The 24,919-nt window shown below is 43.3% G+C and overlaps 1 protein-coding gene across 6 annotated transcripts in view; it reads left to right on the forward strand.

Moving 5' to 3' along the window:
- Positions 1 to 24,919, forward strand: part of LOC147117045 (partitioning defective 3 homolog) — an 862,692-nt gene that overhangs the window by 522,312 nt on the left and 315,461 nt on the right. For all 6 annotated transcript variants that reach the window (XM_085987637.1, XM_085987633.1, XM_085987634.1 and 3 more), the window contains exons 6-7: positions 21,774 to 21,865; positions 22,884 to 22,967. In XM_085987637.1, the coding sequence (XP_085843763.1) occupies positions 21,774 to 21,865; positions 22,884 to 22,967 (176 nt within the window). The remainder of the gene's footprint in view (positions 1 to 21,773; positions 21,866 to 22,883; positions 22,968 to 24,919) is intronic.

A 24,919-nucleotide genomic window follows, 5' to 3' on the forward strand; every position in this document is an offset into this window, starting at 1 on the left:
GAGCTTAGGGTTTCAGTAGCTGAAGGCAAGGCCGCCAATGATGGAGCGATTGAAAAACGAGGATGCGCAAGTGGCCAGAATTGGAGGAGCGCAGAGATCTCGAAGGCTTGTAGGGCTGGAGGAGGTTACAGAGATAGGGAGGGGTGAGGCCATGGAGGGATTTGAAAACAAGGATGAGAATTTTAAAATTGAGGCATTGCTGGACCGGGAGCCAATGTAGGTGTGATGTGTGAATGGGACTTGGTGCGAGTTAGGATACAGGCAGCAGGGTTTTGGATATATAAATGGAAACAGAGGGGGGAATTTTCCCAGCCCTGGGGAGGCAGGTATGGAAGCGGGACTGCCGGGAAAATGGCAGAAACTGGGAGCGGGTACCAGCCCCGCTTCCAACCCGCCTCCATGCCATCTTCCCGGGAGGCTGGTCCCCAAGTCGTGCAGGGACCCGTCTCCTCGAGGTGGGAAGGGGATTAGAGCCAATTAACTGCCTGTTAATAGGCAGTTAACAGGCAGTTTTGAGGCTTTTCCCCATTTTATGCCTGCAGTTGCGGGCTTCCTGACGGCTGCAAACCACACCAGGGTCAGCGAGGTGAGCAGTGGGTCTGCAGGGGTGAGAGGGGTCGAAATGTCAGCTGTAGAGGTGAGTGATGGGTGCAAGTGTGGACAGGTAAATATGAGAGGTGAATGTAAAGTGTTGGAAAATGTTTCCTTACCTTTGCTTCTTTCTGCAGGCTTCAACCTTTGAGGATACGGAGGTGCCTCATCTCGATGACAGAATGGCTGCTGCATTCTCAGATGCATCATCCATCTGCTTTCTGCTTAGGAGAGAGGTCTTGGTGAGCCTTCTGTGCAAGGGCTCACCTTAGAACAGAGATTGTCAGTGTTTGACAGCTTCTCAAAGCTGTCAAATGCTGACGTCATCTGTAACCGGCTTTCCCTTAATTGGCGGTGGGCGGGCTTAACAATGCCAATCAAGGGAAAATAGAGTGGGTTGGTCAGACATCGCTGGGGGCAGGACTGAATCCCGGAAACCAGAAGTCCCGCCTCCAGTACGTCTCCATTGAGAAAGTCCAGCCCAGAGTGTTTCAGAGCTGATTGTCGATGGTCTCTGACTTAAACAATTTAAAACCGAATGTCAAAATGAATACTTGTTATCAGACACTGAAAGCTTTGGCATGTGTTTCTTCAAAATGAACTTATTAGTACATGAGTCTGAAAGTATAAAATTATCAACTAAATAACTTAATTGTATCTGTGCATTTTTTATTGAAACTAATGAGTTGCTTGTGGTGGCTGCTTTTCAAAGAAATACTACATGCCTAAAAATGCAGTAGGTCACCTGGGAGTGGAAGGCCTTGACTGGATACACAAGCTGCTACAGGTCTCTTTCAGTTTTATTATATTCTTGCACAGCAGATTGTTGGGTGTAGAAGTAAATCTCTTAATACTGAATTATGGAGTCAGTGAACCGATCTGATCTGGTTGGACTCTCAAAAATCCATCTTTTAGGACACTTTGAACTATTCACCTGACATTTCTATGTGTGTATCTTCTTTCGAAAAAGAATCGCAATGGATTTTTTGAATGTCAGCATCCATTACCAAAAAACAGCAGCAATCGAGCCCTTCTCTTGATAAGAATCCCAGGTCCTGGCTGCTACGATTTTTCTTGTTAGATCTTTGTTCAGCAATAACTTTTCCACTGGAAAGGTAAAATGGAGAAAATAAACAATGAATGAAAATAATTTAATAGCTAAAAAGTGGGAGGGGAAACTACCCTTTTCTAGTTTTTTCCCCCTTATTTGTTGATTTGTGTTTTATTCCATGCATTCCTATATCTGGGCTTTCAGAGTGGACACTGCTGAGTAAGGAATCAATTATTTGTAGCGGGAGCTTGTTATTGCTTTTCTTTGGCCTTTCTTTCGGCTGTTTGGGATCCCTGATGGAAGTTTTATCCACATGGCGGTATATAATTTGAAATCATTTGATGAAATTGTTTGTGTGTATGAGTTAAAGTTTCGAGTTACCACTGTATTGTGCAGGCTTGTGCATAAAGCACTAGAGTACAGACCTGTACGCCCCAGTGTGACATTTATCAAAGTAGGCTTGTTGCCCAGTGAGGAGAACAATTCCTAGCCATTTCCTAGTGTGGTGCTATTTTCAGATTTGTTTACATAAGTTCTTAGCTTTGTTAAGGTACTGATTTATAGTCCATTGTCTATTGTGCCGCCCATTGAATGAATTAATGAATGAATGAATGGGGAGACTAATACACTTCTAGTGGAAACCACATTGTCTCACAGCCAAAGCTTGAATGATTTCCCTCAAACGTATGCCCTTGTGTATTTCAGAACCACTGAATGCTTCAGCTATGTGCTGGGGTCCCGGGTGCTGTGGAGCCCTTTGCCCTTTTTATTTCTGGGATGGCATATTCTATATCATGTGCAGATCTTTAAATGCCATCATCACATCTTTTGTTTTCCCAATGTGCAGGATAATTCCATACAGGCCAGCAGAATCATAAGTTACACACCCTCGTTCCTGAACAGGGCTCTGCACTCCCAGTAGGGAGCATGGTGGGATATCATGGGGGTGCAGCTATTAATTTAGTTCATCAATTCCTGCTTTGCGCTCCCTGCTAGCAACTAGAAATCAGCCCTAATTTCAAGTTTCCCTACATTGCACTTCCCTGCACTTCGGAAATACTTCATTGGCTGTGAAGCACTTTGGGACCCTGAGGTTGTGCAAGGCACTATATAAATATGAGTTCTTTCTTTCTTTAATTATTCCAGTTAGCTGTTAATCTGACTCTCGATACTGTACAAGGTGATAACTCTGTGTCAAAAGCATGAACTTGCTGCATACAGTAAAGTGTGATGTAAACCCAAAAATAGACATCTGATTCATTTGCTATAAAATTTATATAGATTTGAGTGCTGCTTCTTCAAAGCATTGAAGAATAGTGACTGCTAAAAGAACATGATTTTTGCAACAACAACAACAACAGAGATGTAAGACTGGTAAATTTATTTTTTAAACCATTAATCATTTTATGACTGTATCCCAGCTGAGTGTGTTTATTATGTTCTCTTCAGTTAGAGGACAAATAACGCTAAAAGGTTACAGAACCTGAATTAAAAAATGGCTATTCTCTTCTCCCTCCCAAGTTTTTACTTATTTCCTTTCCTGGGTCTCTGTGCTGTTCTAAATCCCTGCTGATTTTCTGTCTCTCCGGTGTGAAGGGACATGACTCACGTTGAGCACACAACAGTGTGGAGAAATAAAACCTGCATCCCACCATCTGTGGCACAGCATCTTAGTGCCTCAGTATCGACTATTCTCCTTTTTCTTGTCTCCCACAAATGGTCTTCCCTCCTTTCCTCCTGAAGGTATTATTAATTCCTTGCTTTAGAATGGTACCACACTCCAATACCTTTCCTAAGTTGCCATGTTTCATGTGTATAAGTATTCTGTGCTGCCAGGCTGCTGCTAGTTATTTGACTTGGGCATCAGCTAGCCAAATCAGAAGAAATTCTCCCATTCCTAGTCAGTGCATGCGTTGCTGTACCCCCACCATGCCTATGAATAACTAATGGGACTTGCAGAAGGCCAAGACTTACAACTTTAGGGAGGAGATAGTATGGCTGCCGGTAAAAAAGAAAGACTTGCATTTATATAGCATCTTTCACAACCACCGGACGTCTCAAAGCACTTTACAGCCAATGGAGTACCTTTGAAGTGGAATCACTGTTGTAATATGGGAAACGCACCGCAAGCTCCCACACTCAGCAATGTGATAATGACCAGATAATCTGTTTTTGTTATGTTGGTTGAGGGATGAATATTGGCCAGGACACTGGGGATAACTCCCCTGCTCTTCTTCGAAATAGTGCCATGGGATCTTTTACGTCCACCTGAGAGAGCAGACGGGGCCTTGGTTTAACGTCTCATCTCACCTCCGATACTGCCTCAGTGCTGCACTGGAGTGTCAGCCTAGCTTTGTGTTCAAGTCCCTGGAGTGGGACTTGAACCCACAACCTTCTGACTCAGAAGCGAGTGTGCTACCAACTGAGCCACTTGACAGAGGAACAAGCAGGTTTAGACAGAATTGGTTGATTGTTTCGATTTAAGAGATATTTTGTCAATTTTCACAGTATTAAAATTACCAACTGAATTGCTGCTGGGATGAACCATTTTTGGAAATGTTCTTTACAGCTCTCCAGGGTAATTCTGTCCTGTCTTTCCCTTGCATTACATTTTGGGATGGCGAATTAACTCTCGGAGCACTGCAGTCGAAATACTGCACAAATGAAAACCTAGCTGGCTTGCCATCTTTGGTTCCAATGGTACAGTGAATGTTTTATGGCTTTGTTCATTTCTTGCTTTCTGCTCAGTAAAAATCCACGGGCGATGTTCACTGAAGAGATATTTTGAAAATTATGAGACGCCCTGCACAAAATAATGTGTGGGTCACAATGTGGTTGTTGAATCCGTTTGCATAAAGCTCTGCTGAATGTACAGATATCAGTACCGTTAGAGGCACAGTGCACAAGTGGCTGCACTTATCAATATCCCCTGCAGCTTCCTCTCATCCTCAGACATTTACTGTGCTTCCTAGTTTTGTCCACAAATTTGGACACCACTCCCCTTTAGCCCTATATCCAAATCATGGATGTGCATAGAATTACATAGAAATTACAGCACAGAAACAGGCCACTTAGCCCAACTGGTCTATGCCAATGTTTATACTCTACGTGATCTTTCTCCCAGCCTACTTCATCTAACCTTATCAGCCTAACTGTGGTGTATGTAACTTGTTCCACCTTAAGAGAACTTAAACCTGTTCCACCTTAAGAGATGTACTACTTTCTCTGGCTGCTGTATACGGTAATACCGGTGGTGACCACACCGGTATATAAGTGCTGTGTAGTAATTTGCTGGGTAGTACAGCCCTAACCTCCGAATAGTAAAGACCTATTGAAAAGTTATTCTTGTAGTCTGTGTCAGTAATTGACCTTAAATATAACTGGAACACACAGACTTAACACTAACCTTCTATTCCTTTCTCCCGCATGTACTTATCTAGCTTCCCCTGTACACAGTGAACAGAGTGGTCCCAGAACAGAGCCCTTCTCAAGGGCAATTAGGGATGGGCAATAACAACAACACCCACATCCCCAGAACAAATAAAAAAATATACTGCTACCCACCTCCAACCACTCCGAGAAATTGCCTCTGACTTCGACTCTGTTTTCTCCCTTCTAACCAGATTTAATCCAAGTTATTACCCTCTCCCTAATTCCATGCCCCTCAATCATCTTCAGAAGTCCCCTGTGTGATACCTTGTCAAAGGCTTTCTAAAAATCCATGTATACTACATCCACTGAATTTGCCCCACCACCATATCTTTTAGCTCCTCAAAGAACTCTTGTCAGGTTTGTCAAGCACGACCTTCCTTTCTGAAACCCATGTTGGCTGCATTTAATTTTTTCCCTCCATCCAGATATTTAGCAATTTTATCTTTAACTAGCTGAAGTGCCCGGCGGTGCCGAGGCTTTTTCGAGGGCATGTTGTTGTTGGAAGAGAGAGAGAGAGAGCGACTGGGGGGAAGAGAGAGAGCGACTGGGGGGAAGAGAGGGAGGGGAGGGGTGGGGGGAAGAGAGGGAGGGGAGGGGTGGGGGGAAGAGAGGGAGGGGAGGGGGAGCGGGAGGGCGGGGAAGGGAGGGCGGGGGGAGGGGAGGGGGGAAGGAAGGGAGGGAGGGGGGGAAGGGAGGGAGGGCAGGGGAGGGGAAGGGAGGGTGGGGGGGAGGGGAAGGGAGGGAGGAGGGGGAGGGAGGGCGGGGGGGAGGAAGGGGGGAAGGGCGGGGGAGGGGAGGGGGGATGGAGGGCGGGGGGGAGGGAGGGCGGCGGGCGCCCCCCCCCCCCCGAGGGTCGCGACCCCCCCCCCCGCCGAGGGTCGCGCCCCCCCCCCCCCCCGGAGGTGAAGACCGCCGATTGCGCGCGCAGCAGGAGCTGAGACGCGGCGTCTCTCTCGGCCGGCGGGCCCGGTTGCCAGGGCAACCGTGACGCTGACCAAGCCAGAGAGAGAGACGCCGCATCTCAGCTGCTCCTGCTGCGCGCGCGGCCCCCCCCCCCCCCGAGGGTCGCGGCCCCCCCCCCCCCCCGAGGGTCGCGGCCCCCCCCCCCCCCCCCCCCCCGAGGGTCGCGGCCGCCCCCCCCTCCCCCCGAGGTGAAGACCGTCGATTGCGCCCGTTGCCAGGGTAACGTTGGACGCTCAGCAAGTCCCGGCAGAGAGAGATGTCTCAGCTCCTGCTGCGCGCGCACCCAAGCGGCGCTGGGCTGAGGCTCGGCCCTCCAGCCTTCGAGTGGGGCCGGGAGGTGCCTAGCTCGGGCGTGGGTGCGGAGGAGACGCCGAGGCTTCTAGGCCTACCTGGAAAAACGGGGAAAGGTAGGAAAATTAATGAGATTAGATAAGTTAATTACTTTCTAAATCATTTTTTTTAAAAACAATATGTGTTTTAAAAGCAACGTTTTTTTTTAAGACGCAGAAAGCGGGAAAAAGAAAGGAAAAGTTTGGAATCAAGATGGCGGCGACTCACCTCAGTTCAGAACGATAAAGCCCGGCCACACGCGCACCGATTGGCCCGGCGGCACACGCCAGCAACCCGGCGTACGATTGGTCGAGCTCGAGGTCACTCTGTCGCTAATGAGCGGATAATGAGATGCTAATGAGCGGAATGTTGAAGGTTTTTGGGATACCGCGGGCGCAATTTTAGCCCGGCCGAAACGTAAATACGCTTAAAACCGTCTCGGAAGCGTAAGCTTTCTTTGGAGGTAACGCGCGCGTAGGTACGCCCTGTAACTTTCGAGTGCATACCCGCAACGCACACGCGATGACACAGACAGACAGATAGACAGAATGACAGAAGTACCGATTTATATATATATAGATTAAAGATTCCAATATTTTCCCTACCACAGATAATAAATTAACTGGCCTGGAATTATCGAGATTAGCTTTTTGTCCTCCAGCACACATCCATGCGATAGAATCCTGAAATATATTTTCTAGGGCTTCCATTATTTCTTCCCCAATTTCCCGCAGGATCTTTGCATGTATCCTGGCACTTTGTCCTCCTTTACGTTCCGTTTGTTGTCACTTTTAACCTTTTCAGATTTACCTCACCCTCTTTTGTAAACAGTGATGCAAAGTACTTGTAAGTGTCCTCGCCAATTTCTGCTTATCCTCTACTAATTAACTTTCCTTTCCTCTCCGGGGGTCCTCCCTCGTATTTAACAATTCTCTCTTCACTGATGTATTTGCCAAACACTTCCTCATCATTTTCTTTCCTTACTTCCTTTTATTCTCTCTCATTTTTGTCATGCCTACAGGCTCCATATTCCCTCATCTCTCTGATCTGACGACAGATTAACTCTTCAGTTTCCTTCCAGTAATGCGATAGCAAAATACTGCGGATGCTGGAAATCCGAAATAACAACAGAAAATGCTGGAAAAACTCAGCAGGCCAGGCAACATCCGTGGAGAGAGAAATAGAGTCAACGTTTCGAGTCAAAGTTCTTGACAAAGAGTTTGACTCGAAACGTTGACTCTATTTCTCTCTCCACGGATGTTGCCTGGCCTGCTGAGTTTTTCCAGCATTTTCTGTTGTTATTTCCTTCCAGTAATTGCTCTCACTTATTTCAGAGGGGATGCCAGCAATGAGAGCACTGCCGAGGTCCAATGGTGAGATGACAAAGGCATAAATTACAGTTTTGGCAGCAGAGAGAAGAGGTCAGGGTGGAGATATTGTGGAGGTGAATGAAAGTGATCTAGTTCATGGATTGGAAGTGGGATGTGGAGCTGAACTTGAGATCAAGCTTCTGCAACTCTGATTGAAGCTTAGGATGGCAGCGGCAGATGGAGATGAGACCAGAGGCGCATGTGTTTGAGAAAGCCAAGGAGGATGGCCACCGAACACTGTTTTGTGTAAATGCTAACGGTGGTGGGCTTGGCAACTGCCCCATTTCCCTGCTTACTGCCACTTACTACATCTTCGCCGACCCCAGGGATCACCACAAGTAAGGTGATGGTGAGGCCTGGGTCGTGGCGGTAAGGCTCCAAAGTCACTGGTTGGAGGTAGAGGGCCTTGTAGTGGGCCTCTGTCAAGCCGGATATCTTTTTAAAAAATTACATTCTTCATCTTCAAGGCTCTTGTATCCCTTTTAAACCACTTCTGCCTTTTCAGACCGCAGCATTGCGACAATTGTCTCCACCTCGGTGGTGGAGATGGCTCCAGGAGCCTGTCCAGCATTCTTAATAAACCTGTCCCAGGAAAATGGGCCAGGGCTACACTGACGTTCGGCTGTCAGATGGAAGGCCTGCCTTGGCAATGAGAGGAGAATCCAGACCAGAATATCAGCAATTTAAAAGCTAAATTCTGTTGTTCAAAATCATAACCTGTGCTGTGATCTAGTTGCTCTATCTTCATGTGACCCATTCTATTGGATGGTGACAGGGGTCAAGTAGATACTGTGAGAAGTGTGGCTGAGATTCATTCTGTGGCAGCCTCTGAGAAAGAAACAAAATAAAAGGAAATATATCCTTGAATTGATGTTTTGCATTGTATTTTTTTTTATATAGTTGTCAGACTTTTAAAAGTGCCACATTAGCAATGTACTTTGAGGAGTTATTTGAACTTCAAGGTTGCTGCATAGTGAAGTACCTAGTTTCCAACCTAAATACTCATCCAAATTCTAGGCTTTGACATTCAAGCACTTGTTATTTGTCATTTGAGTTTTCAGCTGAGCAGCTTGCTGTATTGTACCACTGCAGTACTGTTTGTTAGATCACGCCATCTCAAGGAAAGAGCAAAGCAGCAAAGACCAGTTCCCCTGTACGGAAATATATTTCCTGTTGGCTGAACCATGGTGTGGGGATGACAATGCCGTGAAGTTGTCTTCCCAGCAACTGAGGAAGTATATTGACTGGAGACAGCAGTTGAGCCTTTAAAAGAACATAGTTTTAATTTGTTCCAACTTTACTGTGCTGTAATTCCTTTTTCTCCTGAATAATCATTTACGATATGACTAAAGGAAGAATGTTTGCACTGTGAGGAGAGTAAACGTCTTCAAATATTTCACTTTGTTTTTTAATTATCTTGCAGAGACTATACATTCCAGTTCATTAGCTTTCATGCTTTGATTTAGCTTGTATTGCAAAACTTGCATAGCCAGTAAACAACATCACCATCAGTAAATGCTATTATTTACAGATGATTGCTTTTTGATCTATCACGGTTTTAACTTAGCAGTTAATCACAATGAATTAGCTTTTATAGCTTATGATGATACGGATGCATTTTCAGAGTTTAACCAGCTTTAACTTATCGCTAAATATTCTAAGGACGCTGACATTTGGCACTTTAATATACATTGGTAGCAGAGGCAAAGCATTTTGTGTCTCTTCAGTTTCAATAATTTCTTGAGTAGGCAGATGACTTTAGGCAGTATGAACTGCTACCTAAACACTGGCAATATATTCATTCCATTGATTTCACTATCTCTTTATTTGCTGTAAGTTTCTCGTCTATCTGAGAACCAGAGGAGTGATGAAGAGATTTATTTTTACGCAATGTGTTGTTATGATCTGGAATGCACTGCCTGAAAGGGTGGTGGAAACCGATTCAATCGTAACTTTCAGTGGCAAATTGGATAAATATTTGAAGGGAAACAAATTGCAGGGCAATGGGGAAAGAGCAGGGGTATGGAACTAATTGGGTAGCTCTTTTAAAGAGCCGGCACAGGCACAATGGGCTGAATGGCTTCCTTCTGTGCTGTATGATTCTATGATCTTGCTCTGTGGTCAAAGCACCATCTACTTGCTTGAGCTGTTTTAATACTGTGTGCGACCCAAGTTCATGCTGGCAGTGGTCTCCTGTAACCAAACCAAATGTGAAGATGCTGGGATTTGCAATAACCAATGCCCTGGAAGACCTGCCGTGTAAAAGCAGCTGTATGCTGTACAATTAAACTTCATTTTTCTTCTTCACTTTAAGGTGCACTTGGTGGCACAACCATTTCTTAGCTGAGGGTAGAAGCAAGTGATCTGTGCCCAGGGTCTGCCAGTGCTCCCTGTAGCTGACCACTGGAAGCTATTTTAGCACACTCTATGGGATAGTTTCACTCACAAGTTTTCAACCTCGCCAATAACCTGGCAAGATTGGGAATTTGCCATATGAATGATTCATAGAGTCATAGAGTTTTACAGCACAGAAAGAGGCCCTTCGGCCCATCGTGTCTGCGCCGCCCATCCATCCCTGTCCAGTCTAATCCCATTTTCCAGCATTTGGTCCATAGCCTTGTATGCAATGACATTTCAAGTGCTCATCCAAATGCTTCTTGAATGTTGTGAGGGTTCCTGCCTCTACCACCCTTTTAGGCATTGAGTTCCACATTCCAACCACCCTCTGGGTGAAAAAGTTCCTCCTCAAATCCCCTCTAAATCTCCTGCCCCTTACCCTGAATCTATGCCCCCTTGTTATTGACCCCCCTACTAAGGGGAAAAGTTCCTCTTTGTCTACCCTATCTATGCCCCTCATCATTTTGTACACCTCAATCAGGTCCCCCCTCAGCCTTCTTTGCTCCAAGGAAAACAACCCCAGCCTGTTTAGTCTTTCTTCATAGCTGAGGCGCTCCATCCCAGGTAACATCCTGGTGAATCTTCTCTGCACCCTCTCCAAAGCAATCACATCCTTCCTATAGTGAGGTGACCAGAACTGCACACAGTACTCCAGCTGTGGCCTCACCAGCGTTTTGTACAGCTCCATCATAACCTCCCTGCTCTTATATTCTATGCCTCGGCTAATGAAGGCAAGTATCCCATATGCCTTTTTAACCACCTTATCTACCTGTTCCGCTGCCTTCAGGGATCTATGTACATGTACACCAAGGTCCCTCTGACCCTCTGTACTTCCTAGGGTCCTACCACTCATTGTGTATTCCCTTGCCTTATTTGTCCGTCCAAAATGCATCACCTCGCACTTTTCAGGGTTAAATTCCATTTGCCACTTTTCCGCCCATCTGACCAACCCGTTTATATCGTCCTGTAGCCTGAGGCTTTCCTCCTCACAATTTACCACCCCACCAATTTTCGTGTCATCTGCGAACTTACTGATCATACCTTTTACATTCTCATCCAAATCATTTATGTAGATCACAAACAACAAGGGACCCAGCACCGATCCCTGAGGTACCCCACTGGACACAGGCTTCCAGTCACAAAAGCAACCTTCGACCATCACCCTCTGCCTCCTGCCACTCAGCCAGTTTAGGATCCAACGCGCCAAGGCACCCTGGATCCCATGGGCTCTTACCTTCTTGACCAGTCTCCTATGCGGGACTTTGTCAAAAGCTTTACTGAAGTCCATGTAAACCACATCCACAGCACTTCCCTCATCCACCCCCCTAGTCACCCCCTCGAAAAATTCAATCAGATTTGTCAGACATGATTTACCCTTGACAAAGCCATGCTGACTATCCCCGATTAATCCTTGCCTCTCCAAGTGGAGACTAATTTTGTCCCTCAGAATTTTTTCCAATAATTTCCCTACCACAGATGTTAGGCTCACTGGCCTGTAATTCCCTGGTTTATCCCTGCTACCCTTCTTGTATAATGGTACTACATTAGCTGTTCTCCAGTCCTCTGGTACATCCCCTGTGGCCAGAGAGGTTCTGAAAATTTGTGTCAGAGCCCCTGCAATCTCCTCCTTTGCCTCCCACAGCAGCCTGGGATACATCTCGTCCGGGCCTGGGGATTTATCCACTTTTTGGCCTGCTAAAACCGCTAGCACCTCCTCCCTCTCGATGCTAATATGTTCAAGTATGTCACAGTCCCCTTGCCCGATTTCTATGTCCGCATCGTCTTTCTCCATAGTGAACACAGATGCAAAAAATTCATTTAAAACCCCGCCTACATCATCTGGCTCTACACACAGATTGCCACTTTGGTCCCTAATGGGCCCTACCCTTTCCCTGGTTATCCTCTTGCCCTTAATATACTTATAAAACATCTTAGGATTTTCCTTTATTTTGCTCGCCAGTGTTATTTCATGGCCCCTCCTCGCCCTCCTAATTTCTTTTTTAAGTATGCCCCTGCACTTTTTATACTCCTCTAGGGCTTCTTCCGTCTTTAGTCTTTTGTAACTGCCAAAAGCCCCCCTTTTATTTCTAATGCATTTTTGTATATCCCTTGTCATCCAAGGTTCCCTTTGCTTGTTGGTCCCACCCTTGACCTTTACAGGAACATGTTGGCGTTGTACTCTCTCTATTTCCCTTCTGAAAGTCTCCCACTGTTTTGATGTGGATTTTCCTATAAGTAGCTGCTCCCAGTCCACTTTGGCCAGATCCTGCCTTATCATATTAAAATCGGCCTTCCCCCAATTTAGAACCCTTATTTCCGGGCCGTCTTTGTCTTTTTCCATGACCACCTTAAATCTCACCGAATTATGGTCACTGTCGCCAAAATGCTCTCCTACTGATACTTCCACCACTTGCCCGGCTACATTCCCCAGAATTAGGTCCAGTACCGCCCCCTCTCTTGTAGGGCTTTCTACATGTTGGCTCAAAAAGCTCTCCTGGATGCACTTTAAGAATTCTGCACCCTCTAAGCCTTTCCAATTGGTTCATTCGTGCACAAGGCTATGGGCCCCGACAACATCCCGGCTGCAATGCGAGAACTTGTGCTCCAGAACTAGCCACGCATCGAGCCAAGCTGTTCCAGTACAGCGACAACACTGGCATCTACCCAATAAAGTGCAAAATTAGCCAGGTATGTCCTGTCCACAAAAGGCAGGACAAATCCAATCCGGCCAATTACCGCCCCATCAGCCTACTCTCAATCATCAGCAAAGTGATGAAAGGTGTCGTCGACAGTGCTATCAAGCAGCACTTACTCACCAATAACCTGTGCACTGATGCTCAGTTTGGGTTCCACCAGGGCCACTTGGCTCCAGATCTCATTGCCGCCTTGGTCCAAACATGGACAAAGGAGCCGAATTCCAGAAGTGAGGTGCGAATGACTGCCCTTGACATCAGGGCAGCATTTGACTGAGTGTGGCATCAAGGAGCCCTAGTAAAATCAAACTCCCATGTGAATCAGGGGGAAAACTCTCCACTGGCTGGAGTCATATCTAGCACAAAGGAAAAGTTTTTCAGGGCAGTGTCCTCGGCTCAACCATCTTCAGCTGCTTCATCAATGACCTTCCTTCCATCATAAGGTCAGAAGTGGAGATGTTCGCTGATGATTATGCAGTATTCAATTCCAGCCGCAACACCTCAGATAATGAAACAGCCCGTGACCGGGCAGCACCTCCCAAACCCACGACTGAAACAGCATGCAGCAAGACTTGGACAACATTCAGGCTTGGGCAGATAAGTGGCAAGTAACATTCATGCCACAGAAGTGCCAGGCAATGACTATCTCCAACAAGAGAGATTCTAACCAGCTCCCCATGACATTTAATGGTATTACCATCGTCAAATCCACCACCATCAACATCCTGGGGGTCACCATTGACAAGAAACTTAACTGGATCAGCCACATAAATACTGTGGCTACAAGAGCAGATCAGAGGCTGGGTATTCTGTGGCAAGTAACCCACCTCCTGACCCCCCAAAGCCTTGCCACCATCTAAAATGCACAAGTCAGGAGTGTGATGGAATACTCTCCACTTTCCTGGATGAATGTAGCTCCAACAACACTCAAGAAGCTCGATACCATTCAGGACCAAGCATCCCGCTTGATCAGCACCCCATCCACCACTTTAAACATTCACTCCCTCCACCACTGGCGCAATGTGGCTGCAGTGTGTACCAACTACAAGATGCACTGCAGCAACTCGCCAAGGCTTCTTCGGCAGCACCTCCCAAACCCACGACCTCTACCACCTAGAAGGTCAAGGGCAGCAGGTGCCTCCAAGTTCCCCTCCAAGTCACACCACCACCACCTACACGGTTGAGCACTGCGGTTCACCACCACCTTCTCGAAGGCAATTAGGGATGGGCAATAAATGCTGACCTTGCCAGCGACGCCCACATCACGTGAATGAATTAAGAAAAAGCCCATTCAGTTCCCGAATTGTTCCACAGCGTAGTTGAGAGTAGCCGCCTTTCAGATGAGATGTTAAATCAAGGTCCAGTCTGCCTGCTGAGGAGATGTAAAATATTCCATGATACTTTTGTAGAAAAACCTGGCCAACATTCTTCTTTCTCCCAGCACCACCAAAAATAGATTATTTGGTCATTCATCTCCTGTGCTTTTCTTGGCACTTTATTATGTACAATTGGTTGCAGTGTTTATCTACATAACAATAGCTATTGCACTTCAAAAGTAATTCATTGGTTGTAAAAATGATTTAGGATGGTGCTGAGGAAATGCAAGTTCTCTATTTTTTTTCTAATAATATAGAAGTTTGTATAGCATGTGTTCTGTTTCTCTTGACCTATGTTTTCCTTATCTGTGTTCCTCCAACTTTGGCCTCTTACACATCTACCAGTCCATTATTGGAAGCCATGTCTTCAGCCACCTAGGCCCTAAACTCTGAAATTCCCTCCCTAAATCTCTCCACCTCTCCTCCTTTGACCTTCCTTAAAACCTACCTCTTTGATCAAGCTTTTAGTCACCCCTCCTAATATATCCTCTTAATCAAGAAATGCCAAACAGAAATGTTTCTGGAGAAGGCTTTGAAATTCATCATCTACTAATAAATCTCTCACATGAGTTAATTTTTTTATAGAGTGTAAATATAAGTAGAGCTGTGATGGAAGAGTGAGCAGCTATTGCACCTCTGAGGAAGTGCGGTTGAAATATCAGGTGCTTTTATATTGTGACCTGCTGCAGTATTGGCTTTGGGAGAATGATGCCAAAATCTCCTCTCCGCTGTTTTAATATTCCAAGTCTGTCACTGGTCTCGTGATGGCCAATTGGATCTACAAGGAAGGCAGCTCTGACAGTAGAGTTGGAAATCCATGAAACAAATGGGTCTCTATTGGGGTGTGCCACTGACTGCAAGTCTTGCATGCCAGGAGGCAACAGCAGAATAGTAACGTAAATGTATTTGTAGATAACTTCAGCATTAAGTATACTGGCACCAAGGATGGCACGTAGTGATTGGCCTCATGGTTCACTTTTAAAGTTTGCCAATACTGCGCTCCAGTTAGCTGCTTCCAGAAGAAGTAATTCTGGCCTCTTGCGCATCCCTGACTTTAAGCGCTTTCTCATTGGTGGCCGTGCCTTCAGCTACCTGGGCCCTAATCTCTGGAATTCCCTCCCTAAGCCTCTCCGCCTCTCTTTACGATGCTCCTTAAAACCTATCTCTTTGACCAAGATGTCTGTCCTAATATCTCTTGTGGCTAGGTGTCAAATTCTGTTTGATAACGTTCCTGTGAAGCACCTTGGGACGTTTTACTGCATTAAAGGCGCTATATAAATGCAAGTTGTTGTTGTGCAATATATCCAAGTTCTTGTTGCTGTGGAATACACCTTGTTTATATTGCGGGGGGGGGGGTGGATGGACTCCACAGCATCAAACAGTAACTGTATAGCACCTTTAATGTAGTATAAGCGGATGTTTGAAAGTTGCAATTTTATTAAGCCGTACCTTCTCCAATGGCTGGGTAGAGCAATATAAGGCAGCAGTTGGTAAACTACATCACTGGAGGGCTGAATCTTCACCCTGTCCGTTGACCGGAAAAAAACCGCAACATCTGCTTCTGGAGGCAGGTTGCTGAGGTGTTCCAACCCCTGGAGGTATTGGCAAAGACTGCCTCTTTAGGTGGATTTTGGCACCTCAGTTGACAGCAGCTCTGCTTCATTTACTTTGCAGCACTACTGCCAATTTGGAGCTGAAGTCAATGTTTGTGCTGCGAGGTAAAATGGGCAAGAATTTTTCATAGTTGGGGTAAGTATTTGGATCAAGATGAACTTCCGTTTCAGAGTCTCTGAAATTCAGTGCGTCTGTAAATTGAAACTTATTGCAGATGCATGACTGGTTGGTGAGTAGAACCTCCTCCCGAGAGGAGTCTATATAAAGCGGCTGCTGCAGAAGGGTAGTCCATTCGGCAGTGGGCAGCTCAACACCACTGAAATAACAGTTGTAAAACTGCCACAATAAGACAGACCCTACCATGTTGACAGACCACTGAAATTTATTTTTGTTTTTATATTGGTTATACTGTTCCAGCAACACTCAAAATATCGAGGCATACAGGCATTGGCTGTGACCTCTAAACTGCTATCACACATGAAAGGAGCTGAATCATAGGATCATGCCGATGTCAGCGCAATCGGAGGCCATTTCGCCCATAAGAACTTGTGCCAGTGCAAGATCCATATCAGAGCTATCTTCTATAATCACACTTCCTTGTTCTTTCTGTTCTGTCTCACAGATGTGACCAGAAAATTGTTGCCTGCTGTGTAAACTGGCAGTTCTTCTGGATTGAGCTAAAATTCTAATTTTAATGAGCTCAATTCAGAAAACTAGTTCTGATTTCTGCCTTAATTCTGTTGTTGTTCAATTTTTCGTCTCTTATGTGTCAATTTTTATGCTCATCAATTTGAGATGCAAGTCGGTGAATATAGAAATGAACATTTTTCTTTTGCACACATCATGTAGTACTGCGTAGATTCAGAGTAAAACTTCCTCCGCTACACAAACTTCAATAAGTCCTCAGGAAAACACCCGTTAATGCATCAGTTTGAAATTTGCATTTTTCACAACAGCTACCCTTATGGTACCGGAGTGAGATTGGAAATTTAGTGCCAAATAATGCTGGTTATGGGAAGTTTTTATGCTGTGGAACCATGCCCACTTGGAACTGGATTGAGACTTCCATCCTGTCAGTTTGGCTGTATTTGAACCAAGATCCCAGTACTGAACGAGCATTGTTTTAGCCCATGGCCCCATCTTGTCCCAAATGTGATTTGTTTTGACAGTGTTCTCCGACTGAGCTGATTTATTCATTTGCCCTCTTCCTCTTTATGTTCATGCAGCCTTGCCTTTAGTAGCCTTTTCGTTTGTCCAATGGTGAGGGGGGTGGGGGCTTGGAGGCGCGGCGGTGGGGGAAAGGTGTAAGACCACCTCTGGAAGGTAGACTGTAAGATTATCATGGATTTGTTGGTTTTTTAGAGTACTTGTTTTAATATATTATAATCATTAATATCTTATCAGTATCTTACAACCATCAGTAATGGATTTATAATCGTGTGTAAGAATTAAATGTAGAAGTCTGTAATCATCAACCGTATGCAATGATAACCTGAATTATATATGACATGTAACTCTGCTTGTAATTAAAAGTCTGTGAGTAACCAGACAGCCTAGGGTGAGAAAAGAGACTGCCATGGTCGAACAGAGTCAGCTAGACTGGGAACCAATGTCAGGTGCAGCTGCCACTGTGTTGGAATGTTATATCTGCGGTGAATTAAAAACATAGGCCTCTCACAATGAACAACAAGGACATTATGGGGACATGTTCCGCTTGTGTTGCCATAACTACCCCAGATATGAGCCTTGATGGTCAAAAACAGATGACGCAAGTGTGTCACAAAACTAGAACCTGCGTAAACTAAGGTGCTGCTGCTGTGGCATCCTTATGATTGGATTTTAGGTTTGGGATGTAAGCCAGTGATTGGTTCAGGAGGACTCTATAGGTTTTGAATTAGAGTAAGTGTATAAGAAGGGGGTCTTAACAGCCACAAATTGTCGAAGATTTCAGGAGTAGAAAATTTCAGGAGTAGAAGATTTCAGGAAGAATCAAAGAGACACCCAGGAGACGAAGAGAGATGAGCGACAAGAGACACGGTGCAGCTTACTTACGGTTGCGGCTTCTACCCAGAGTATAAGTGGTAATATAAGTCTCAGTTATACTCTGTAAACTGCTGCTCGAACACTGTAACGTATTAAGTCCTGCTTGTGCTGAATAAAGTTAAATCACTGCCCCCCATACGGGTCAACATCGAATCATTTGGGACCAGGGTTCCCCTGGGATCACTCTCACCTCTTGGGGTTCACACTGGGTGTAGTATAATATAAGCTTCGTATGAAGTCATGTTTTGAAAGTCCCCAGGGGCCCCTAATTTCAAATCATTTTAGTATTCAGATAGCTCCTCTAATTCTGGCCTTTTACACATCCCCGATTTTTATTGCTCCACCATTGACGGCCGTGCCTTCAGCTGCCAAGGCTCTAAGCTCTGGAATTCCTTCCCTAAACCCCTCTGCCTCTCCACTTCACTCTCCTCCTTTAAGACACTCCTTAATAAGTACCGCTTTGAGCAACCTTTTGGTCACCTGTCCGAATATCTCCTTATGTGGGTTGGTGCCAAATTTTGTTTGCTTACACTCCTGTGAAGCGCCTTGGGATGTTTTACTACATTAAAGGTGCTATATAAATACTTGTTGGTTGTTGTTGTAAGGTGGACATTCCTGCCCGTGCTCTCCTAATATAAAAAATGTGAACTGACTGGAAGTAGAATACTTCGTGTCGGTGTAAACAACAACAGCAACTTATATATTTATAAAGCACCTTTATTGTAATAAAATGTCCCAAGGCGCCTCACAGGAGTGTTAGCACAAAAAAAATTTGACACTGAGCCATATAAAGAGACGTTAGGGCAGATGACCAAAATCTTGGTTGAAAAGGTGGGTTTTAAGGAGCGTCTTAGAGGAAAGAGATGCAGAGAGATTTAGTGAGGGAATTCCAGAGCTTAGTGCCTAGGTAGCTGAAGGCATTAACTGCCAGCGGTGGAGCATTTAAAATCAGGGATGTTCAAAAGGCCAGAATAGGCAGAGTGCAGAGGTCTAGGGGGATTACAGGGCTGGAGGAGATTACAGAGATAAAGAGGGGCAAGGCCATGGAGGGATGAGAAAACAGGTGTGCATTGAGCTGTCTTTAGTGGGTAGAGTGCAATGCACGTTGAGGTTCAGTTAGCAATGTAACTTTGGTCTGCATATTGTATTCTGCAGATCTGAGCTTGGTATCATAGGTATAGTGCCATCCTTCATGGCCCAGCAATTTTCAAGTAAAAATTCCAATCATACTCCAGCAGTATCCGCTGTAAGTCAGAGGCTGCTCATTGTGCTCAGAAGAATAATGCATACTCTTCAAATTACCAACATTTTGATCCGCACAACAGACTTTAGCTACATTCTTTAAAAAAAGCATTTTGCAGGTATGGTTCGGGCTTCACTTATAAAATATACAGTAAATTCACTTTGTAAAATTATAGCATTTTATTACTGTCTAAGTGGTAGGAGGGGTGGTATTCCAAGTGTGTGTGCTGAGCAGGGTGATGAGCGTGCTAAAGGGAGATAGATTTTTTTTTTTAATGGTTATTGTTTAAAAAGTTTGGGAGTTCAAAGCTTTCCAATATGGTCAGCTTTACGAGCATGAAAAGTAGTGACATGAACTACTTGGACTGAAGCTTCATCGGAGTTCCTACATTAGCACTAACCTTTATGTCAATCTGTGAAATACTGTCAGCGACATAGTATGTGTCAGCACATAAATATTTAAGTATCAGGACAAACGCATTATCAAAGTATGTCTGGCACGAATGAGTGACTCGCTTGCAGGCAGCCTTATCTTTCAGACATTGAGTGAAGACATTTGTTTAAAACCCTGATTTTTAACTAGGTGCACGGCAAACGACATTATTTTTGTAATATTTGTTGGAAAAGCCTCGATAATATTCACATCAGCATTTTATTTGGGCCATTTTATTTCAAATTTACATATGTGCGCCGTAAAAGATGCTGCTTGACCTCCAGAAATTCCAAGTAGCTTGATTCTTTATGCTTGACAGATGGAATAGAAATGAATGCTGGTATTCATGAAAGAAAATATCATCACTCTGAAGTAATAGCGCTTTGGTGATTTTTTTTTTTTCTTTTTCCATTCACTGTTCTGATGTGTAACACTGACAGAAAAACGGTAGCTGTTTAGTTCAGAGCCAGAGTGCAGACATACAGTCAAGGTTTTGTGCTTCGAGGTTCTGAGGAAATTTGCATTAGAAGTTATAGCTAGCTTATGCTAAGCTTTAATATCCTCTCAATTATTAAATACATTGTCTGTTGATGTGTGCCAAGCTCATAACCCTTCACTTTTCATCATTGTGCTGAGTGATGCCCAAGCCCTTGGGTAACGTGAAGTTTTAAGCTCTGCTGATCCGCTCTAAAATTTGCTGAAAGATATTGCATCTCAGTTTTTAAAAGAATGGCAAGAAATGAGATTTATTAAAAAAAAAATCCAGGGTAGATGATACAGTGGACAAAGTTAGAGAACTGAATGATTCCTTTAAAATATAAAACCAGAATGCACGTATGAAATGTTGAAAAATACAGTTCTCTTTTTTAAATTATAATTTGATCTTCCATCCTTCTCGTTACCAAGGCTGTATTCACCAGCCCTTCAAAGTTCCATTAATCCAGAGGAGTGGCAAGTCTTGGTCTACAGGCATTTTTGTGATTGATGTCCATAACCACTCCATGGTCAACTGACCATGTTTATACTTGTTCAGTTTGGCTGTTGGTTTTTCCTATCCATTCCCCCAAGATAAAGGCTGCCACCTGAGCATTGTACTGTTTCCGGTGGCCTAACGCTCCATCTGACGAATCGAGTATAGGGTTAAGTGCCTTGTAATCTAGGCTTTGTGTTAAAACTCTTCTTTGTGTTTCATTAATTTAATCTGCAGTGCGTCTCACAACATTGACATATACAGTCCTCCTTTATAATTCTTTAAGTTTACAAATAGGACCACAGATATATATAAATTGAAATTTTACTAATTTTTTTTGTAAGTTGAACAATGTGAACTTCCAAGCTCCAAACTGACCTGAACCAATTTGGAGAGCTCAGGCCAAAAGAAAGTGAAGAACAGAAACAGCGGAAGCTCCCGCAGCCACTTGGCAAAAAAGTGATATGCTTTTTTGGATGGTAATTGACGAAGGAAAGTTATCAAATTTTGGATTTTTTTCAGGAATAATTAATACAAACTTGTTGCGCTGCCTCAGTTTGGTCAATCATCCTATGATTAAATAGGGCAGAATTGTTCCCGTCTGTCTTGAGTTGTTCATCTTAAGATGTTCGTAGTGATATGTCAGTTAGTTGATGTTAGTTCGTTGATGAAATCTAGTTGCTTGTTTAAATGTCTACCCAGAGCTTCATGTTGCTGTTATTAAAGTTGTACTGAGATGGAGCTGTAGATGATAAAATGAAAGAAGGGATTGTGAATTAACAATGATCTTTTATATTGAACTTAATGATTAGATACTGGCAAAAAGGCATCCTAGAAATTTTCCGGTCAGAACCTTACTGATTTTAGCATAGAGGTTGGACTCGTGTTTTTTTGTTGTTGGTAATATTAACAATAAAATATTAACAGTTTCCTATTTCTAGTAATGTATTATTACACTTGGCAAGTTTTCATCAGAGATTTCTATCTATCATAAATAGAAGTAATGTTTATTGCAGTATGAGTTTTCAAATGGAAAGATCAGAAAAATAGTACAGTACAATTCTTGTATTGGCATAGAGGTGGAGATACTGTAAATTGTGTATAATGTAGCGTTATATAGGAAACAATGTGGTGATCTCTTTCATACAGTAAGCACTGGACTTCCACACAGTTGATTTACTGACTCAATATGTTACCTGAGTATGGTGTACAATGTAGTTGTGATTAGAGTTTTTTTTGTGACTGGAATCTTGTTTGCCCTCTTGTAGGAGGATGATGGGACAGAAGAGGCGAACAACAGGATCGAGCCAGTTGGACGTGCTGATTCTTGCCTTGAGCATGGACAGAATTTTTCGCTCGGGTAAGCTTGCATCAGTAACATATTAATTATCGCACGCTGTGTTTAGATATAGGCAGACCACAAAGGATCAGCTATTGTACTGCGACGTGAAGTTCATTATTGGGCAGTGGAACCCGCTGAAGAGAAACCTCCAATGTGGCAGGCTAAACATTCCCTTTATGCAAAATCATAATTATTAAATACTGTAGGAAACAGCGGGAAGTAAGTGTTCCTATTGGAATGACTGTTAATTGGTGGGTACTGTATTTTCAAAGCTTATAATGAATTGAGTTCTGCTCAAATAAAACTTAAAACATAACTCCAAAGGCTAAAAACAAAAACCCCCGAAAATGCTGAAAAAACACAGCAGGTCCAGCAGCATTGTTAATTTTTCAAGATGGGGACCCTTCATCAGAACAATGATGATGAAGGATCTTCAACCTAAACTGCTCATCCTTTACTGATGGCTCCACTGTAGAGGGCAGCATTTTTCTGTTATTATTTGAGTGGAAGCTTGTTAACAAACCCATCTTAACAGATGGTGGCTGATCAGAGCACCACCTCAGCAAAATCTTTCATTGTTCACTTGAAAACAGTGCAAATCAGTTTGATCCTGAGCGAGTTTCCCCAACAAAGGATAATATTTATTAGCTGTGCCTGATCCATTTTAAAAGTTGTTTCAGTGTGTAACTTGTTGATAGATCATCTTTGTATTTATCTGCTAACAGATTAGCTTGGTTATTGACCAATTGTCTGGCGATGCAGTTTTTCCTGATCAGTTTAAATGCAATAAGGAAATCACAGGGGATTTTCTGAGTAGTTTGCATTAGTTTAGTGCTGTCAGATAACGTGCACTGTGTTTTCATCTTGGTTATTTTATTAGTTTTGTTATTTTTGATGGTTGACCCTCTTATGCTCCCAGACTAATACTCAGGAATATGCTGCACAACTCATTGGTCCAGATATTAGAAAATTTTGTTTTCATTTTGGGTAGTTTACTTCACATTTTTATGTTACTCCATTCACCATTGTCTCACAGTGACGTGCTAAAGCTGGTTGAAGTCTCCAATGATGGAGGACCTTTGGGAATCCATGTAGTGCCTTTCAGTTCCACAGGTGGAAGGTAAAGTAATGTGTTCTGCATGTTTGTTTTTCTTTTATAATTTTATTTCATATTATTTAAATCTGCAGTCTCGAACAAATAGTACAATTTTTAAAAATTAAATGTTTGGCAAGTTCTGTGCTCGTACTCCAGAAATTTTCCTTTTTTTTTTAGTGCAGTGGCTTTATTTGAAGTTATGGCACTTTCCTTTTGCTGAATTTTTGATGCTTTAGTAAAGGTTTGTAAACAGACTCATTAACCGATTGGGAGCATAGGATAAAACAAACAGGAATAATGCAGTTTCCACTGACAGTAGGATGATAGTCTCTTGCTCTGGTTTTAGATAATATCTTGAAATAAATGGCGGGGCACTGCAGCTTTAAATTTAGTACCCTCATGAATTCATAATTTTGTTTTAGCGTATCTTTGCTTTGTCTTGAGCTTTTGAGATCTTGCACATTATTGCAGTTCCAACTGCTGTGTGACCGACTGTCTGCAGCTGAACTGGCATGAGAACACAGATATTGCAAAACGTTTTTCCACTCAACCCACATGATTCCTTTTAAACAGCAGTCTGTGTTATCTTTGTAATCATAAGAGAAGCATTCATTAAAGGCATATCTGATGCTGAAGGATGCATTTGATAATATATGTTGAGTGTAAAAATGTAGGATTAGAAATATTGCCTGCAGGACTTAAGTGGGTGCGAATAATGCCAAATGTGTTTGAAGGATGCCATGATGAGATGGATGGGTGGCACTGAAATCTATTAAAAGGGCTTGTTGTGCTCAATGGCCTTTTTTGTCTCTTAACAATTCTGGTGCCAGGTCTTTCCCAGCTCTTGAACATCAAACACAACTTTAATATCAAAATTGCAATGCAAGCAAACTCTTATCAACTCCCCAAAACACACAAAATGTTGCATAGAGCACTATAGTTAGGAATATCACTTTTATCATGAAATGTTTTTCTTTAACTTTCTGAAGATAATATTGAACAGAATAATCTCATTTTGAAATAGATTCTATTCTAAGAAAAATTGTTAGGTAATAAACCTTGAAATACTATATTCAGGCAGCAAGTAAATCTCATCTGTTGTGCCAGGTTGACTTAGATGAAGTGGATTTGGTTGATGGGTTTTCCAATTTGTAAGAAATTGTCTCTGGTTGTTTCTTGGTGTGACTGAGCAAAACTGGTTTAGCGAATGTACATTTTTAGTAGTAATAAAATAGATGTTATTTGCATTCTAATAATGTGGACAGCTGCAAAATAAATCATTTCCGGTTGTGCGCAGATGTATGTTTAGTGCCCAAAGACCACAGCTTTGTTGACAACTGAAGGCATGTGTGCACTTCAACAAAAGCCTGCGTCTAGCATAATACAAGTATTGAATATTCAAAAGCGGTTGTGCCACATCACTGGTTTTGCAACTTAGAAAGGTCAGGAAAGTCATTCAGTGCATCTTCACCAACAGCTGACAAAATACAGCAAGCAAATTGCAGGGCCGGAGCAGAATGAAAGTTAAGATCACTTAAAAAGCCATTTGTCTGTATAATTGTGTTGCTGCATGAATTTTGATAAAAAGCTAAGAAATAGGTTGGCTCCTTATGAGTTATTTGATTTTAATAGTTGTAGTACAGTAAATTGTTAGCTGTTCTTCTGAGCTTCTGTTGAAATTAGAAGCTGTGTGAAATTTTTAAAACTCCAGATGTCTGCATTAAATGTCAATGCTGTTCAATGGCAGGAATAGAGTGAATGAAAATGACTGTTAGTAACAAAATAGTAGTGTTCAGACTTGGGTATTTGGAAATACTTTTCCCTTACTCTGTGTAACCTTGAATGCTCCAATAAATGTTGACTATTATCATGTATTGAGTGGAAGAGAAAGGGGAGGAGTGACCTCTGACTCAAAAGTATTTCTGGCCCAAGTGCTTGAATACATAGTTAATACCCAATTAAGTGCTTATCTCTCT

Source organism: Somniosus microcephalus, chromosome 5 (assembly GCF_052327205.1).
Source record: "Somniosus microcephalus isolate GS21.2 chromosome 5, FLI_Smic_1.0, whole genome shotgun sequence".
NCBI lineage: Eukaryota > Metazoa > Chordata > Chondrichthyes > Squaliformes > Somniosidae > Somniosus > Somniosus microcephalus.